Genomic DNA, 20,713 nt, shown 5'->3' with positions numbered 1-20,713 from the left:
TACCCCATAATTAAATGACTATGCTGTTGAGTTGAGCTATACACATGCAAGCCGGATGAGTGGGCGAACAAACTTAGAGATGTGTGCGTTTCAAATCACCATTGGTACCTAATTCTGCAACATAAACACTATACAGATACATTACAATAAAGCCATCACAAAAGTGAGTGAGACAGCGTGAGGGGAGGATGGTGTAGGGAAAAAGAGGAACAGCATAGAGAGCCTGAGAAAAGGAAGCCTGCAAGATAAATGACCATTGGAAAAGAAGGAACCATGGTTTATAAATAAAGGTTTAGGGCAAGGAGGGAAGGAAGAAGAGGTAAGAGGCAGGTAGGAGTAGGATGACAAGAAGAGGAATGTATGATGTAAATGAAGAGGGAACATGAGTTTGGGGGAACGAAAATTCATTAATCACAGAGAATGATGGTCAAGTGATGTAAATCTGATACGACTGGGAAATTGCAAATTACTTTACATTTTTTATATAACATGGGATGTATTCAATAGGGATGATGGAGTGAGACGAGTGTAAAGAGGGTGATTAATGTGGTGTATGAAAGAAACGGTGATGTGAAGGTACGGCAGGGGAATAATCAAGAGCAGTGGAGAGAAATATATTGAATGACAAAGAAAAAGGTTGAGAGGGAGTAAAATGGAAAGGCAGATAGAAGAACAGACGTCCCTGTGTGTTTGTAAGTTACAACGAATCATTGTGAAAGGATCGAGAACATCAAGTATCAAATAACAGAAAATCTATCTTTAGTATGCATATAAGATTGCGTGCACTCTCTTGTTTGTTTGTATACATTTGGCAGATTAGCTTTATTGGTGATAAACAGTGGAGTCCAAGACAAAGGGCAACACTGGGTATTGTTTATCTTGTGATGCTGAAAAGCAATGTCATCCTTTGATAAAAATGTACTGCGGGTTTAAGGAGTATCAAGGGAGGAGCAGAATGGAGGAGTAGTATTTTACACAGGCCTCCGATTAAATACAAGTCCAGTGCTAGTCCTGAGAGTGTAATCATGCCCAGCACTGTTAATTTGAAATACCAAACTAGTCCAAAATACTGAGAAATAACAAATCAGTTTGATGTGGATAAGACCACAGAGGGATGTGTGCTCGTAAGAAGCCTTTATTTAGCATACAAGCTGTTGTGGATGAAAGATACAAGTATGACTGTAACAGATATTAACCTCTCATTTGTCTGACACCCCACATATTACATCTTGCCAAAATATCAAACATGTACCCCAGTGTGCCTTAGGAAAATGCCAGCTCACCATGCTGCCGCACAATGATAACCCTACAGTCTGTATTCTACATGTGAATAATCTGCAATCTTTATTAACAAGCTGTGGTTTGCAGGTTAGCCAATTTATGAAGCTACCATCAATGGCATTCAAGTTTGTTTTTGAGGTATAATAGAATAAAGAACATCTTATTTTGTTGAGTCTACAGAGGGCTTTACATATTTGTAAATGTTTATACATCTATGTTTTACTTCTTTGTTTTCTTCGTGCCAGTTGCCCTTTCTTGAGGAAGGCTAGCACTCAAAGTCATTGCTCTTTTCTTTCTGTCTTCCAGTTGCCCTGTTCCCTGTGCAGGATAATGGAACGGCTGTGGTTCTCTTTGCTGTTGCTGGCAGCAGCATGCAGGGGCCAGCCGTGTCCGAAACGCTGTATGTGCCAGAGCCTTTCTCCATCGCTCGCTGTTCTCTGCTCCAAGACAGGCTTGCTGTTTGTTCCTGCTGCCATTGACCGGCGCACCGTGGAGCTACGGCTCCAAGAAAACTTTATTACATGTAAGATACCTGTAATGGCCAGTCTGTCTTGTATTCCAATTTAAATGGAACATTGGATGCAGTAAGGAGAGTGGGTCACAAGTCAGTGATAGCACTGAAAACAAATGTTGGCTGAACTATTATTACTCACGAGTCTGGTTCTTTTTAACTTTCATACTTTGAAACTTTTTTGTTTTGTTGTTCAGTCGAGCAAATCTCATTCATGATTCATCTTCTTACATCAAAGAGCTATCTATGATACTTTGAAACATACTTATTTTTAAGAACCAGTGTTGCTTTATCCTTTTGCTCCCACCAAGGCTCCCACCTAATCTTCACAGACCCAATTTAAAATAAATGATTTTCCATAGTTCGCCAAAACAAAAGACACACAAAATATACAGACTAATTTCCCGCACCATTAACAATGTGACTTTATTTAAGTCACATTGATAATGTCCAAATCAATTTAGTTTAAGATTCTGTATTCCATTTGGGGGTGACCAGATTCTCTCTGCTGTCCACTGTGGTTCTTAGCGTATGTTGCCAAAAGTTAATTTTAAAAGAATTTAAACATCCTTCATATCATGTGGTCCAAGGCTCTAAGGCTAATTGGGCATGGGCTTGCTAATCGAAATATTAAACAAAATAGTCTGCACATGGCCAAATATGATCATAGCAGCTAGTTCAGCAGAAAAGTCTGTAAAGCAACAACCACTTAATTTTTTATAACTTTTCTTATACATATTTTTGCTATCTTAGAAAAAGATTTCATAAAAAGTTGAGGAACATTAAGAACCAGAGTCATCTTTCAGCGATCAATCAATCATTGTTGCCTATGTATATTTTCTGACGTCCATTCCTTCACTGATACTAGGGCTGGGTATCTGCTCCCGATACCTTAAAGGTATCAACTGAAAAGCAAGCAGCTAACGTTACCAACAGCTCAAACAAAGCTAGCAACAGTGCTGACAAAACCAACAGCTTTAACCTGGCGGGGGAACCGGAGGGTGGGTTACATTTCCACAACAATGTGGTTCCGCCACCTTGGGCTGGGGGACGACATTATCTGTAATAACCGTGGTATGAGCGCTGTATAAGCACTGGGCAGCGCGGTTGCAATTAGCTAGCCAATGGGACACACAAAGCTTTTATTTACATGATGGGTATCAAATGAAGTACTCTATTGGTATTGGTATCACTTTAAGGCTACTGATAATGATAGTGACATCATCATTTTAAACGATACCAAGCCCTACTTAATACTGTACCATGGTAATATATCTAGTCACTCATGACTCAGTTGATGGAACATCTATTTGTGTTCATTGTGCTCACTCCCAGCTGTCAGAAGAAGGGACTTTGCCAACATGACCAGCCTGCTACATCTAACCCTTTCCAGAAACACCATCAGTCAGATTCTCCCTTCAGCCTTCTGTGACCTGCGGCGACTGAGAGCACTTCATCTAGACTCTAATAGATTAACTGTGATAAAGGTGAGACTGATGGAATGGATTAATGATGGCAAATGGGAATGAATAGTCTGATAGATTATTGCAGCGATAAACCGACTTCAAGTTCGGATGGGTGGTCAATAGATACACATGCTTAAACGATAGAGCTACAATGACAGAAAGATAAATATTACAGAACAGTTGATGCAATATCCTTTCTGAAATGTATGTGATGCTTCTCTGAGCATTTCTGCTTTTTCACCAACCAGGACGACCATTTCAAAGGCCTGACCAACCTTCGCCACTTGATCCTTGCCAGCAACCAGCTCCACTCCATATCTACCCATGCCTTTGATGACTTCCTATCCACACTGGAGGATCTCGACCTTAGCTACAACAACCTTGCCCAAGTGCCTTGGGACAAGATCGAGTGCCTAACCAACGTCAATACCCTAAATATGGATCATAACCTTATAGAAAATGTTCCCCAAGGGGTATTCACCAACCTACACAAGTTGGCCAGGTATGTTGATTGGTGAGCTGATGTTGTGAGAACAGATAATGTAAAGATGCACAGGTTGGTACACTGATAATGCATCTGTGTCTTTCTCTCTTAATCCAACCCTCATCTCCTCCTTACCCCGTCCATTAACAGGCTAGACATGACATCGAACAAGCTGAAGAAAATTCCCCCGGACCCATTGTTCCTGAGAATCCCAGTTTATGCCAAGTCCAAAGGCTCCCCCCTCACCTCCCTGGTGTTGAGTTTTGGTGGCAACCCCCTTCACTGTAACTGTGAACTTCTATGGTTGAGAAGACTGACCAGAGAAGACGATCTTGAGACATGCGCCTCTCCTGCTGACCTCAGTGCCAAGTACTTCTGGACAATACCTGAAGAGGTGACATTTTTAGCTGTTCACTTGCAGAAAACTAATACAAAATGAATCATAACCTTGAAACGATATCATTTAAATATTAATAATGACATTATACTTTTTTTGCCCTTTAGGAGTTCATTTGTGACCCACCAGTTCTGACCCGTAAGTCACCTCATACAGTGGCTATGGAAGGCCAGCCTGCCAGCCTGAAGTGCAAGGCAAATGGCGACCCAGAGCCTGAAGTCCACTGGATCAGCCCTGAAGGGCGACTTATATCTAATAGCTCCAGGTACAAAGATTATTTCTATACAGTTCTATATTCTGGTTTGATTTACAATTTACAATTGCTTTTCTCTATTAAGTGTATTGATTGTATATTTTCTCAAAATAAAAGGACAGGTGTTCATTTAGGGCATGAGACTCAGCTCTATATTCAATGATGTCAGAAACCTGGCAACCCAGTTGGCAGGTGCAAGAAAAGCGGCCCTTTAATACTGCTTCATTTCAGCGCTATGTACAACAGAGTCAAAAAGTCAGAAGGGGTTGTCTCACATCATTTCTGTCTTGGCTGTAGTAGTAGGGCGTAGGCACATGGTTTGTGTGGGCCAGCTCTGAATCAGAAGGTAGCTGTTGAGGTCACACCTTGGGTTTCTTGTCATGTTTGCTTGTAAAAAAATTGTTATAAAAGGATTGATCGTATTTTGAAATATGTAACAGAACTTTTATGTTTTTGATTTGAGATTTCTGTTTGCATCTTTAGATATTTTGTTCAGTAAAAGCGATTTCATGGAAATTAGGCATTCTTGAGTTGTTGAAGAATACCATTTGGTGTAGGCTTACACTTATGGGGATGAAGCCCACAAGTTGTCAGCAACTATCCCCTTAACATGGCTGTCACTGGAGGCAGCAAAGTACAGGTGTGACTTAATGGGTTGATAAGAAGAACAGTGATTACCAATTGGCTCCTGTGTGGGTGACTGTGACTGGGATATGTGGACCAGAAGTGAGTTGCCTCTAAAATTGAAAGTGACAGAATGGTGGATCATTTTGTAACCAGAAGTGAATATGTTTGAAATGACTTGGGAGGGAAAATGCCTGTCCAATCTCATATGAAGTCCTGACGATGTCAACTGCCTGAACTTTTTTACAGTATATAGTTGTTACTTTGTTGTAACATTTACACTACAGTTAATGCATTGAACTCTTTCACTTCATGATACATCTCAATCTGTTTCAGAACTTTGGTTTTCTCTAATGGAAGCCTGGAGATCAACGTAACATCCCTGAAGGATTCAGGTAACTTCACCTGCATTGCCTCCAATGCAGCAGGTGAATCCACAGGAAGGGTGGAGCTAGTTGTTACGGCGATGCCCCATCTGGCGAACAGCACAAGCCGCAGCCGAGACCCGTCCTCTGAACATGCCCCCTCTGACATCCTAACCTCCTCTAAGGTTGCCCTGCCGAACAACGAGACCAGAGGGGCAGACCGGAGGGTCTCACTGATGGAATTGACAGGGAACTCGGCCCTCATTAGATGGAGCAGTCAGACTTCTTCAAACGGAGTCAGGATGTTCCAGGTCCAGTACAACAGCTCTGGGGATGACACACTGGTTTACAGGTCTGTTTATCTACACTCTCAATTTATGATCTGACTGTCTGTGAGTTTTCATTTTCTGTCCTTATTACAGTTTTAATGGTGACTGCTATGGACTCTTTGAGGAGCATTAGTAAAGAAGCATGTCTGTGCCTGTTTGTTTTAGTCAAGGTCAGCGTGTGTCTGTGAGCAGTTGTGTGTGCGTTAATAAGCAGGCATCAAGCCGCTGCTATGGGGATGAGAGCAGATGATAGATGATAGAAATGGAGATTAGCCAGTCATAAAAGTCTAGTCAGCTGAAATGATAAAGACATCTGTAGTGGAACAGAGCCATTGCTGGGTTCGCTCGGCCCGGGCCAAATGGGATTGTGGCTGTTTCACTGCTTGTCTGTCAACTTGCTTCAGTGCCACGTTGATGTGCTGATATTTATATTATGGCTCTATGAATATATTTTTCCATAAATTGTTACTTTTGTCAGAATTCACTGACTACTGGCACCCCTTAAACTGGTGACTATCAAACCACTACAGCATTTGGTAAAATGTAAAAGTTTCAAAGTAGAAGGATGGAAAATTTGAGTTGATCGCATAAACAAACAGGGAGGTTTTCTGCTTTGTGTGCACAACATGCTACTGCACACATACAGCATACTGTCATCCCAAAATGAACCCCCAACAAATGTCTTTATTACATAAAGATCATTGTGTAGCGAATCATGTTTATTATTGGACTACAGCAAGGGCAAGTTGGACTTGTGTGGGCCTGTTTATGAGATTTACAGAACTTTAATGAATGGTCCAATTGGTGCTTACAACATTATTTCCATGATCAACAGCAGCAGAACATTTTATCGGGGACTGTTTCAGTCATCGAGCTGTAAAATAAAAGGCAAAAATGCAGTTAACTACCATAGAGCCCTTGTATGTCTTTCAATTAAGATTTTTTTCTAAGCCTGAGTGGTCATGGGGGATCGTCCACATTTTTTCTATGTGCAAAAAAAAACGCACTGGCAACATTATTGGCCAAATCTCTCAGAAAGCTCTGTTTATTTTTGTTCTGAGGAGTTTTCATATGTTGTGAAGTTGTCATGACAACAGGTTGGGAATATCTCCCACCTCTTGTGATGAGTGACATGTGCCTTTAACACCACCAGCGACGAGTGCAGATGACTATTAATTAATTTCAATTTTTTTCAAAAGGTGCAAATAATATGGCCAAATAAAGACCCATCACTCTGTCTTCTGTGATTACAGAAGTAAATCAAAGATGTCTTCACTGCCTAACAGGATCATCTGATAGCCAATTTAGCTCTGCCGGGCCTTTTTACATGTCATCAACAGCTGGTATTGTCTCTGGGGGAAAGATAATTCTTGAAAGAAAAAGCTGTGATTGAATGTGTCAAATCCATCCCCGGTGATAGGAGAATCAGACTCTAAATCTGTGAAAAGTCAACACTTGTGTGATATGGAATTGGGGGATTTTTGAGAAGTGATTGTGATATTATTGCTTAGCTGGAGGACGCTTGTTTATTCAGACAGCTGAGCCAACTATCGGAGACAAGCAGCTTCTTACAATTCTAAGCATGTCTACCCATCTCCTGCATTGCAACCTGCCATCTGCACCTGCCCGGTCAAGGTTGGATGCAGTTAGTGGGCACTGCAGCCCTGTAGGTACATTGCACCCCCTTAATACATTGCAAATGTAAAACTTTGTTAGAATAACTAAGTATTAGAACGCTGCTCAAAATCCCTGGCCCCAGCTAAAAGTTATAAATCTTAAGATTTTAATAAAATCCAACACGCATTTATTTCTGCAATAGCCATTCAGTGTACAGTATTTATATTCAATGATCTATTTTGTTTTTGTTGGCAGTGGGGTGCTGGATTTAAATACAGATTTAAATCAGATCGCGTTTGCAATCATTGTTGACTGTGTTCTTCATCAAAACATTGTATTTTTCACAAACTATAGCTACTTAAAGAATGTTTGCTATTATATTAAACCGCTCTTGCTGCTGACGTGGGAACCAAACGTGTTGCCAAATAAATCAAGACTGAACTCTTTGAGGCACATTGAGGCTTGAGCTACACTATAGATACATAGACTTTATTTCAGACTCAGGGTCCATAGAGACACATACATAAAAAGACAGACACAAACAATAAAAGTACAGAGGCCTAGCAATGGCTTACAAAGAGACAGCTGTACCAATGTCGCCACAGCTGGGACTGGTAGCGTGTGGTACTAAACCTTATGTTTGTTAAAACAAGTATGATCCCATTTACAGAGTCATTCAGTCGACAGATGAATTTGTACATGAGATTTCTTAAAACAGTTTGGAAAGTGTTGATTCATGCAGCCACAAACATTTCACTAGCACTACTCTATCTCGGTCTCTTTAAAAGTATTCTCATGGCGTCATTGTACGCTACTTGAAGTCTCTGTAAACTCTTTTTTCTGTAGTTTGACCACAATATGCTCTGAACAGAGACATCTTCACTCCATCTGTACACAGACCAAACTTGCGTGAGAGACTGTTTGCTTGTGCATACATCATACGACATTGCCTGGAAATGTCGTTATCATCAGACATGTGTTCTGTTAAAAAATGACCAAGATATTTTACTTCACTACAGACACCAAGATTATTGTCAGACAATTTGAAGTCAGGGAAGTTTACACATTTGTCCTCTTTAGTTGGACAGATCAGGATAGCACTCTTACTGGCGTTGTATTTGATGTCATGTTCCACACCGTACACAGTACATATAGTGAGGAGCTGCTGAAGACCAGCGCTAGAAGGACTGAAGATCACCAGATCATCTGCATACTTGATATGGTTAACCAGAGTATTTCCAATCATGCACCCAGTATTACAGGCTTTCAGTTGCTTGGACAGATCATCAATATACAGATTAAACAGAATTGGGGACAAAATTCCCGCTATAGCTTCATCTTCCCGCATTATTGTGCAGCGACTGTGGCTAAGTGGAGAGCAGGCCCAACCTTCAATCAGAGGATTGGCGGTTCAATCCCTGGCTCCACTATTCGCATGTCGATGTGTCCTTGAGCAAGACACTTAACCCCAAAACTGCTACCGTAGCTCTGCCTATGGTGTGATATAATCTGAATTGTAAGTCGGTACACAGACAACATGCTATCTCATGCTATCTCATAATTTCGACCATGGGGATACTTTTATTTTCAATTCTAACTTTTAATTATTTTTCCAAAAAAAAAAATATCTTTTTTTTTTTGCTGGCGGATTCGCGGGCCACATAAAATGACGTGGCGGGCCGGATTCGGCCCGCGGGCCTTGAGTTTGACACATGTGCTCTAAACCCATATATGGCAATCGTGAGATTAACATACATTAGGAGGCCTCATCATTGCACCAGCTCTGCTCTGAGTAAAATAAAAAAAAAAACAGTCCTGAGTGCGTCTGTGTGCACAGTTCTTCTCTTCTGTCTTTCTTTGGTCAATATACATTAAGAGGGGTGAGCAGGAGAACGAGAACACCACATATTGGTGACACAAGGAGAGGCCATTTGAGCTTAACAAATGTATTTGGCTTTACATTTCGTTTATCTCTGTTACATACAAACAGCACATCTTTAAAACTGATCAATGTCGCTCTGGCTGAAGCTTCATCAACGTTGCTGATTAGAATTGATAGAAGTGTGTTTCTTCTTCTTCCTCACAATCAGAGAGTGTAACAATTCCTTTGTGCCACAAGAAGTGACGATAAATTCCACATGTGTGTTAGATAACAACATTGTTTTCTAATATTTTACCTGTATTCATTTATCTTTGTCACATGGTATTTTGATTGAGATCAGAATACATTTTTATTAATGATCTGCTGTTTAAGGCACATTGCATAAAAATGATAGCTGACTTTACTGTTTAATAATTTCTACTACCCTTTAATTTTCCTCCACTGAGTAAATAACTCCAGCCTCCAGAATATCAAAACAACAGCTTGTTATCTGTACATTTCCTTCAGTGTCCTTTTCATTGAGCTTTTTTATTTAATCAAGCAGCTAAATTAATTATCATATTTTACTTCAGAAAGACTACAATAGACCAGATTTTCTGACAAGTTCAGAGCATAAAGAGGGCTCTCTGACGCAGTCTCAAAACCCCCTGGTTACTTACGATCAATGCTCTTATAGCACAGAGTGTGTGTGTGAGAGTTTGCGTGCACATTCGATTGTAGGGACTTGGAAAACCATTGGTCGGCAGTGTATTAGTAAACCCTGTGTCTGAAATGACGAATATGATCAATGCCTTTTCAAGTGTACATCTGTGTTCATGTGTGTGCACACTGCACCAGATGGCAGCTGTGTATTAGCCAGACACCTAATGGCAGTTGTAGCGCCATCAATGGCAATGGACCTCTGCAGGAGGCTTCTCTAAGTGTCTCTAGTGTCGATGCCTCTCTCGCCGTGTGTGTGTGTGTGTGTTTTTAAAGTGAGACTGCATTAGCTCACAGTGAACCTCATGTCTTATTTGTATCTCCAACACAACTACATAACATACAAAGACATTACTTTATGTAAAAATAGAGTCAGTAACAAGACCTGAATTAACCTCTAAAAATGTAATTCCACCACTTAGACACAACAAGATGCTTTTTTGTTATTCACGTACCACCATATTTGAATGTGCTTTCCAGTGATGTCTCCTAAAATACTTTTGTTGTGTTACTTTTTCTAATTATAAGCCTTATTATGCCTTTATTTAATAGTGATCCTTTATAGATGACAGTAAGAGATGTGCAGTATAGGGAGACCCAACAGAGGTCCCTGCTGGCCTCATTAAAATGCAGGAAAAGAAAACAAAGTGACATAACGAACATCACACAATGTTTTGACTTTAACATCTGAGAGACAATCTTTCCCTGATCCTTTATAAAAGTGCTTGTTGTTGCATAAAACAGGATGTGAATCCTGCTTACTCCTGTCAAAGTTCTGCGTTCTGTCACTCTGGCAGGTGACACATAAATAATTCGTTTTTTGGCTCTGTTTGAAACTATAAAGTTAGTGTCTATTTCATATCTGTCGATCAAAAATCACAGCATTGTGTAAGCTCCTTTGTAGATAATACTCATGCTAAAATTTAAGGACACTAATTTATATCAGTGGCATTTTCCCTCTAACAGGTTTCTTTTTGACAAATTCAACCTAAAATTGAAACGAGACGATTAGTTCTATCGAGTGGCGGGGAGTCCTGTTTGCAGGAATTGTTGATTTTGGCTGCTGTACCGATCCAGAAGTCACCAAATGTTTTTTTCTGAAATTGTGTGTCGCACAAACACTAAATCAGTGATAGAAGCAGTTGACCGTTATCCAACATATTCAAAGTCAAGAGATAGCTTTTTTAGATTGAGATATAGTATACAATTCTACAACAGTGCGCTGAATAATTCAATTTTGACTCAACATTTTACAACCTGGATGATTGAGATACATCTACACCTAGTTTTTCTGCCTCCTCATGAAGCGTTCTTTTTTTCCCCGTAACATTTCCTGCCTCGATTGTTTCCGATCTGTTGCGTTGCATTTTCCTCTTTCCTTCTTTTTATATTTCCCCTGGAAGTTACACCGCATCATGGTGATTGTGTAAAGGAGCACTATACTATAAATTAAACTGGAACTTGCTGCACACATATTTGATTATTGCCTTCCATGTGAAGCAGAAAGAGAGATACTGTTTTCCCCTATGTTGTTATCAACATTGTACAGTATTCATACAGCAGGGTGCTGTTTAACCTACTGTCATTTAAAAAGCGTGTGTGTGTTCTGGTAGAGCTTTTGGGAGAAGCGAGAGGTTAAGAAAGATCAACAGCTTAAATTCCACCGCAGGCCTCTCAAGGGAAAGCACATTATCTCACCAAACAATCCTGGCATTAGCTCCGCTTGCACTCTGTGGCTGAGCAGCTATATTTGCCTAAAACTACACTTTTCATTCCAATATGATTTATAAGTTCCTGTCAGAACGATCTGAGGTGATGTAATGCTCGGTGTTGACATTTGGTCATTATGTTGTCTGCATTGCACACGGAGTGAATCTCTGTGTGTTTTACATATTTCACAAGACACAATGAAAGAAGCAAACGTAATGTGATGCCTGAAACCATGGTGATTGCTTTGACAGCTAAACTTGTATGGCAAAAAACAAACAAATGCAGCGTGAATGTAGCACGTGATTTCTACTGGCTAGTGTTTGTACTTGTGACTCTCGGGCATATCAAAGGTATGCAGATTCACAGTCATAATCCAAACCTGATCAACTAATGGATGTGGATGAGCTCAACATATTGCTTTGTGAGTAGTATCTGACTTGGCAGTGTGGAAATCTGCCAATCAGAGCATCCTGTTTGAGGATAAAGTGGAAACTGTGCCTCAGCTGTAGCATGCATTGCTGCTACCATTTACAGTACACTACATTTTGTCAACAATATGTGACATAAGCAGAGCCAGGTGGAGCACAGAGCTTAATCCTGCGCTGCAAAAAAAGTATCCGGTAGTCTTCAGACATATAGTCGGGGGGGCCACTCCATAAAGCACACACTTTAATTCTGGTGTGGTAGCGTGACGGGATTTTAAAAGGTGCATTCACAGTCCATTCATCTTATGCCATCGATGCAAAGCACCGTTACACATACATTCACAAACACGGTAAACAGATATCTCTTCTAAACCTTCTTTTAAGACCACGCATTCGATTCTTCTCTAACAATTCACACCACATGGTCTGTCTGGATCACGTACAAGTGAGTACATCGTCGAGTTTATGTGAGGTACCACTTTTGAGTGTGTGCACGCTTGCGTCCAGTGTTTGTCCAGGTTGATCTCAAGGATTGTAGTCGCCTCACATTTTCTTCACCACGCAAGGGCAGACAGAGGTCAATGTGAACCTTTTCCAATCACAGAAACACGTACAGAAACCCTAACCCACAAAAACACACGCAGGCAGCAGAACACTGCCTGTGACCTAACGTCTCTCTACCTTTTCTGCAATGTCCGTGGTTTGTGGTTCTTTGGATAATGGACAGACACATAAAATCTGCTCAGCCCAGCAGAGTCAGGATATAGTGAATGGAAACATGCATTGAAAGCAGTTACATCACTTGCAGTAGATAGCTGCTTCCGTGGCTGCTGTTTACTCAGAGATGCTGTGCACATTATGTGAGCAAATGCAAATTCACTTTTTGTACCTTTGTGGGTGAAAAGAAGCTTTCGACACCGATGTCTCGTTATTTGTTACTCGATCATCAGACCTGTTTTTGCAATGATAGGACAATTTCCTCCCACAGTCAAGGAAAAATAGGTTAACAGATGCGTACTGTCTATTTTTAAATCCGCGAGCACACCTTCAGTTCTCTCCTGAATGAATACATGAAGTAGAGATTGCTGAAATCCATTAGAGTGCTTGGTATGGTAATAATAGTAAATTGTCGAGGATTATTAAACTGAAATATGAATGAATTGATGTCAATGCTCAAGTAGTTTTAAGTGTGTGTGGGTTGGTGAGTGGTTAAAGGGTGTTGCGGGGTTAATAGCATTGGAGCAGGTGATGCGAGCATCTGTGGCAAACCTGGGTGGGCTGCATGTGGGTGACTGTGGCTAGCAGGATGGAGGGAAACGAGAGAGGGAGAGAGAGAAAGTGGGTGCATGCAGCCTACAAATAAATATTTTCACATGTACACTATATGAAGCACAAACAAGCTTGTTTATGCGTGATGTGCATCCGTCCATTTTGGATATGCATATGTTGTGATGGTTACAGTTCATAGACCTAACTAGGATATGTGCTTTTGTTACAAAATGAACCAACCAACTAAATCAAGTCATAGTTCAAACATGCTTGGGGTGAGTCGTCAATATGCTAATTATCTTATGCAAATATCTTTGTTCAGTTCAAAAGAAGGTTTGAGCCATAATGAACTGTATCTGTCATTTTTTAAATACAGTTCAGTGCAACAAGATGAAAACCAAAAAAAAGAATCACAGAAACCCTCTGTGGTAAATTGAGTGATATGAATAACGAGTTAGTCTTGGTTAGCCGCCCTGTTACACACTAAATTACTATTTAATGAGTTGTGTTTAACCTTGAAAAGGGAAAAGAATTGATCATGTGGTTCATAGAAGCATGTGGCGTTTTGCCAGTGTGTGGCAGCAGCTTGCTTTCATATTATCTTCCTTTGACACAGTGACAATTTTCAGGAAATTAGTGGGTTTAAGCTTCTGACCGCTCATTTAGAAAATCACACTACAATATATGACACCACAACACCAAACGGCAAAGGGAAAGATATGTAGGCTCCTATACCAGCAAAATGTACAATATCACTAAAATGATACATCTGACTGAATGTATCGCGCACACACACAATCATGCACACGCGTGTGCATGCAATCCCATTGGTGGCAATGAGGAGTCAGTTTGCTGTAGGTCATTGTCATGTAATTGAATGACTCACTGCGTACGTACTAATGAGCTAAAGGGCCTAATGACAAATGACTGTCCACACATGCAAACATGCGTGTACATGCACACACACACAGGCATCACTGGTATCCGCTGTATTTGTGCCAATTAAGTGCAGAACGAATGAGTCAGATCAGCGAGATTAAGTTCAAAGACAATAAATAAATAGACCATGAAAACATGATCTCTTTATTCATCTCTTCTTGTTCTCTTTCTTCATGTAAGCTTCTCCCAAGTCTATATTCCATCAACCTTGTTATTTCTTTACATTTGTTACGCCCGTTCCCTTATTTTTTCACATTTTTTTAGCCCCCTTCAGTCACTTCCCTATATCCCAAGTGTTTAGGCTTTGTTTTTACGCTGCCTTATTCCAAATCTCTTTCACTCCTTCCCCATCTTCACTCCCACTTATGCTACTCTCACTTCATGTCCCTTTGCTTTTGTGCTTATATCGTTGTCTTGTCTCCATGCCTCCTCGTCTTTCTATTCTTAAACTTGCAGCTTTACCCTGCATGTCTCTCCCTTCACTTATTGCTTCCTCACTCTGCCTCCCTTTCCTCTTCTGTCTGATATTTGCGGAGCTCAGCAGAACGCTGTCGGCTGCCTGACCTATAATCCCCTTGTTTGGCGTCTTGTTGCCGTTCTCATCATCGTCCCAAATCAATGTTTAATTATCCTGCGTCGACGTTCCCCCCCCCCCCTTCCTAGGTTGTTTTTCCCTCTTCATTGGTCTACTACTCATACTCCAGCCCCAACACACCCAGCCTTCGGCTCTTCATGGATGGAGAAGCGTAATTAAAAACAGACAAAGAGAGTGAGGGGAGATAATTATTCGATGATAGAGAAAAGACGGAGGCAGTGGGTTGGGTTAAAGGAGGAGACCGGGACAGGAGGGGGGAGGAGCAGAGCAAAGAGAAACATGAGGGGATGAGGGGAAAGGAGAAAAGGAGATTTGGATGTTAAGTAGGGATAAGAGCTGAGAGATGGTGGATAGATTGCATTTCGCAACACTCAATGCAATATGAGTAAATAAACTCTTCATTAATGATTGAGTTTCCATCATGTGCTTGCACAAGCTTAATATTCAATCTCGATTTAACTGTGTTTTAAGCTGCCTAGTAGTGTTGAACCCAAACCTCCTTATGTGACAGCAGCTTTGAGAGACGTAAACCTCACAACATAGGTCATAAGTGTCAATATTTGGAAAATCTATCATTGACTCCACATTGTGACAATATCCCAAGCATATTTTCAGGCCATCTCCGATTGTTATTGGGATCAATAAAAATGAATAACTGAGGTCTGTAGTACTCTGATGGAGGTGAGGACTGGACGTGATTGAAGTGAGCAGAACTGTGTTGACGTTAAAAAACTCATCACAACCCGTATTATCTTAGCTATGACTGAAACAGAATTGAATTCTATGTGGGAATAAAAAAGTGATAAATGATCTTACATTTAACCTGGTGAACCTGCAGACATCATGTTTTGATCCATGCTTGGGTGGCTAAGCAACAGCCCCCCTTTAATGCTGAACATTAATTAATTAATAAAAATGAATAATTGGAAAAAATATGAATGATAAAGAATGCATTTAAAATAAGAAAATAAAGTATTCTATCAAAATACATTTACGTTTGACACACTAATTAAAACAACGAATATATATATATATATATATATATATATATATATTAAACCCCATCAAGATAAGGATCAATATTAAACAAGACAAGCATTACCGATCCCAATCATGGAAACCCAATCTAATAGATTGAGTGCATTGTAGTCCAATGTAGTTCAGCATTAAACTAGGATGAGATGAACTATTGTCCTTGTCCTATTTGCAGCTGCTTATCAGTTGATTGGAGTCAATGCTTGTGCTAAAATTAGAAGTGACTACAACATGCTAATCCTGTTAACCCTTTTTGCCATCTTTGCATGCGTTAACAGCCGTTTATGAATACATTTTGAAACAAAAAAAGGATAAATATCTCGCATTTTCCATATTAAATTTCATTTTCTTAAAACATATGGATTTGTAGTCACTTCCTCATCATGTGCAGTACATAATCGGTCCATCATTGGAAAGTTCCCTCTCTGTTCCTCCTCCTTCTAATAACTATGCCTTTACCCTGCTGAAAAAAAGGAGTAAATTGTCCCTGAGAAAACATTTCTCACTTTTCTTTCAGAAAATGCATCAACTTGATAAGAGTAGAAAAATATCCCAATAATGAATACATTTGTGTGAGTGTATGGGTGCTTATATTTGAGTTAGATCAAGAACAAGCCATGTGGAACACGATTACAACAGAAGCATTGATGCTGATGAATGCTCTGTGGATGTGTTGGCTATCGTGGTAAGATCCATTCTTTTCCTGTTGGTATAGACGTGAAACATACAACTATGATTGCATCTCTCGCTCTTTTCTTCCCTCTTCCTGTCATTCCCTTACTTAATCACTCCATTATTCCATTATTCATACCTTGTCCTCTTACGCCTTTATATATATATAGGTGTCTCCTATTATCTCCATCATCTTTCTAATCCAAGATTCCTTCTATAAATAAATATAAACATACCTCCACGCGTATACAGCCATCCAGTGTTATACAGTTTTCAGTCATACTTTTCTATTTTTCAAGAGTTTGAATATATATATATATATATATATATATCATTGCCGTGTATTTCACCTCACAGTATCAGAGCACAATATAGCTGTGGACAAAACTGGTGTGTTACAGTATTTGGGATCTCACCACAGACCAATCAGTTCTAACTAAATACAGTTTGATCTGTGAATTTGAAATACGTTTGATTCCTAAAGAAATGTCTATATCAACCCATATAATTCATATTTTATTGTTTATGGATGGTAAACCTTTGATGCACAATATTATAATTAGTCTCTTATGCCAAGATTCAATCTAAATATGTTTTATTACACTTTAGACACAATTTTCTTTGACATTTCTCATAAAAACGCTTGGAACCATCCAATTAATTAATTCAAATAATAATTGACTGATTCTCAAAGTAACTCAGTTGCAGCCCTACAACAAACAATCAGTTTTGGATGATATTAGCTCATATGTCAGTGTGTTATCGTGTAATTAAAAACAGCACCGAGCAATTTTGTTGTCATGCTTCATATTTAATGATCGACTCCTTCCAATCATAAAATGATTTGGCTCACCTGTGGCCGTAAACTTGAATCATGACTGTTAATTTGTTAAAGGCGCTATTAAAGGTTATGATTCTAATCTGTATTCTGCCCGACATGTCAGTCATTACATTCCAAATGTAGATTAATCCTCCCACAAAACCTCGTCATTATAACACCTTTGTAACCCACATACGAGCTCGCAGACGTAAAGACGCAAAATATCTTCTTCAACTCAGGGATGCATTTCCAATAGTTTTGTTCAACTTTTCCATTCATGCAATGCTGATAATGAATAATATCCATAGTCTTGTTTACCGCGTTATAATGCCTGTCTGGCACGTAAATGTCATTTTTGGAGCTGTATTCCCAAGAACGCCATCTTTTCTCTTTCCAAATGACATCGAGCAGACAAATATAGCTTTCACAGTGGTGTCCTTTGATCCTCGTTTACACAAACATATTCTAAGCATTCGCCTGATGCTCTTATCTGGACGGACTTACAATAACTTCAAAGAAGTGCGAACATTCATTTTCACTTCTCTTTTATTCATTAACTTTCATGGTATTGAGATGCAAGGCAGACACGGTAAATAGGGCAGTGGCAGCGAGAGTAAGAAGCATGGGGAGGAGTTACAGGTTAGAGTTGAGGACAGATGAAAGAGAAGGTGAAGAGGAAAGGAAAGACGAGTGTCTCGGGGAAGTGAAGTGTGGTAGGGCAAGGAGCGAGAGAAAATGAGAGGGAGAGAGGATGGGGAGCAGGGTAGGGATGGGGCAAAGGGTTGAAGGAGAGTGGAAAATAAAATAAAGATGAAATAAAGGAGCAAAGGAGAATAAGGTGGGAGGGTGGAAGAGGGAATAATGCCTCATTAGGAGGGAGGACCCTGCCTCAGCTCCACACAGAGCACCTGCTTTGAGACACTGGGTCTGAGACGACTGAATCACCAACCTCCTGAACACACAGCCACCTATCTCATTCATTGCGACTGACGGGTGCAGGTGCAGCAACTCATATGAGCGCTCTGCACATAGACACACACATCAAGAGCTATATTGAACTTTAGAAGACACACACCTGGACAGAGTGCCGCCAGTTAGAAATAATCAACAGTGAAACAGTTGCTGGGTGTTCACTTCTTCCTCAGCCCTTGAATCTCAGCGGTGTCTGTATATGTGGTTTCTGCCAGGATTAGTGTCAGGAAAAAAAAAAATCTATTTGGGTTTGCTCTGTAAACAAAGGGGCAATGATGCACTTCTGGTGACCAGCGCTATCGCAGAACTGGCTTGCTGAGTTTGGAAAGATGCCCAGACAATGGGCCGTCTGGGGTTCTAACAACTCTTATGTGCCTGGAACTATGTTTCTATTGTGTTCTGTTGCTTTTTTTTTTGATTGGAATGAATAAGTTAACAGAGCATCGTGCCAAGTCATGATCAGAGCTAGCTGTCCCAGTTATTGAAAAGTCAGCCACAGATAATGTAGATGAAAGTAAAGAAAGCTCATCTTTTATTTCCACATTCAGTCTGAGATTGACAACATAAAAGTACACGCACTTAACTACATATTGGCAGTTTGACTTATTAGCCAACACATTAAAACCTGATGCATTGGTATAGATTACAATATTGTTTTTATTCAAATGAAATTTAAGGAAGTTGTGATTGATATATGAGGAAGTGAGCTCTACGTCACTGTGGAATCATCACCCTCGGGCTGTTGGTCATAGCGTCCTTCCACACCTATACCTCGTTTATTCCCGGAAATTCAGACTTTTCAGTTTGATTCCAACCAAATTGTTAAATGGGCATTTGGTCTGATGACTTCATAAAGAGTCACTTTGAAACACTCGCAAAAATTCAAACTCTTTTCAATGACTTTCCGAGAGGACGGGAGAGCAATGCCACCTGAACTGTGGCAGAAGTGCACAAAGGTGATGCTGGTTGTCATTCATTGTTCTCCATTTATCATTCCATTCCTGACGAATTGACAACATGCCGATGTCAAACGCACGCCTGCCTGCAAAACAATATGGCCCGTAGTCTTGTTTCAGTCGTTGCACTGATTCAGGCGTTCATTTGTTTAATATTGTCAGCGTTATGTTTCTCAGTGTGGTAAAAAATACTGTGTTGACAGTCATAAAACACTGTAGCACATGTCTTTACTGGTTAAGACTCTGATCATACATTCAACTTTCTTTTTTTCTAAATAACTTACCTCTTTAGGGCATTATATAACCATGCTGTGGTGGGGAAATGCAACCTGTCTTTTTAAACCCTTGTATTTTGGAAATCAACATTTAATACGAAGCCTAAAAAAAATATAAGCGAATCTACATTCTGCTGTGCTTTGGACAACCTGTTGAACCTGTTTAGAACAAGATAAATACATACATTGTGTACTTTACGAGCTATGAATTTGGCAAATGATGACTCAATTCATATTTTAGCTTCTCTTTACTGAAAGGCAGGCTGCTACACTGTTATTGATAAATAGAAGCCCTTATTATTTCTGGCCTCTGTGTTAAAATGTAGATCTTTGGATATTACTGCTGAGTAAAGTACCAGTGGGCATGAAGTGCTAAAAGGTCGGCCAATCTTCATGTCAGAGGCAAGTTGATTTTGATTGTGTTTATTCAAACCTAAGCATTTCATGTGCCTCTTGTGTCCTGATCTAATGGCCTCCCATGGGCACTGCTAATAGGCCAGTGTCTCAGTAGCGGCCTCTTCTAATTGGCCCATTTGAGTGTGTTATACTCCACTGGGATGTGTACTGAATGTGTTTGTGTGTGATGTTCATGTGTGGCATCTGTCATTAAATACTGAGGCTAGTGTTCTTCTCTCACTGTCCTTCATATGTATTTTTGTTATTCTTCCTCCTTTTGCTACACTCTCTCTTTTACTTTGTCTATAATTCTCTCTACCTCCTCTCTCATGTCTGTCTCTTTGTTTTTCACACAGCAGGAAGCTACAGTAATGACCAGCTCTTAGATAATCACCACACACCACAGTGAGACCTAAACTCACTGTCATTAGGTGCATTTTCGTCCATATGTAGCTCAAGCGCAAGTTCAATCAGGAAGACACTCACTAGTAATCGCTGTCTTTCCTCTCCTTGTAAGTACTCTATCAGCTGATTGGGGGCGTGCACTTTTAAGTCACCAACCAGATTCGGCACACCGGGTCCTCAAGCCAATCATATCGTTGCTGTCAATCTTTAAATAGTGTTCTCCTCTCTGCTGCTGTCAGGTGTCATTGCAGCTAAGCAGATGCAACCCTCCTCCACCCCAGTCGCCTCCAGTCAGCATCACAGTCGTGCTCCTGAGTCATCATCAGATAGCAGCGA

General features: G+C 40.2%; 1 protein-coding gene across 1 annotated transcript in view; it reads left to right on the top strand.

The window, feature by feature from the left end:
- Positions 1-1,611: 1,611 nt before the first annotated feature.
- Positions 1,612-20,713, top strand: part of LOC306779468 (leucine-rich repeat and fibronectin type III domain-containing protein 1-like protein) — a gene marked incomplete at both ends in the record, with an annotated part of 45,049 nt that continues 25,947 nt past the window's right edge. The window contains 6 exons of the mRNA XM_079271404.1: positions 1,612-1,804; positions 3,128-3,279; positions 3,507-3,760; positions 3,893-4,136; positions 4,247-4,404; positions 5,353-5,733. Of these exons, the coding sequence (XP_079127530.1) occupies positions 1,612-1,804; positions 3,128-3,279; positions 3,507-3,760; positions 3,893-4,136; positions 4,247-4,404; positions 5,353-5,733 (1,382 nt within the window). The remainder of the gene's footprint in view (positions 1,805-3,127; positions 3,280-3,506; positions 3,761-3,892; positions 4,137-4,246; positions 4,405-5,352; positions 5,734-20,713) is intronic.

Source organism: Melanostigma gelatinosum, assembly GCF_949748355.1.
Source record: "Melanostigma gelatinosum genome assembly, chromosome: 7".
Taxonomy (NCBI): domain Eukaryota; kingdom Metazoa; phylum Chordata; class Actinopteri; order Perciformes; family Zoarcidae; genus Melanostigma; species Melanostigma gelatinosum.
Note: the sequence above shows the minus strand (reverse complement) of the source record. Positions and strands in the feature narration are given on the sequence as shown.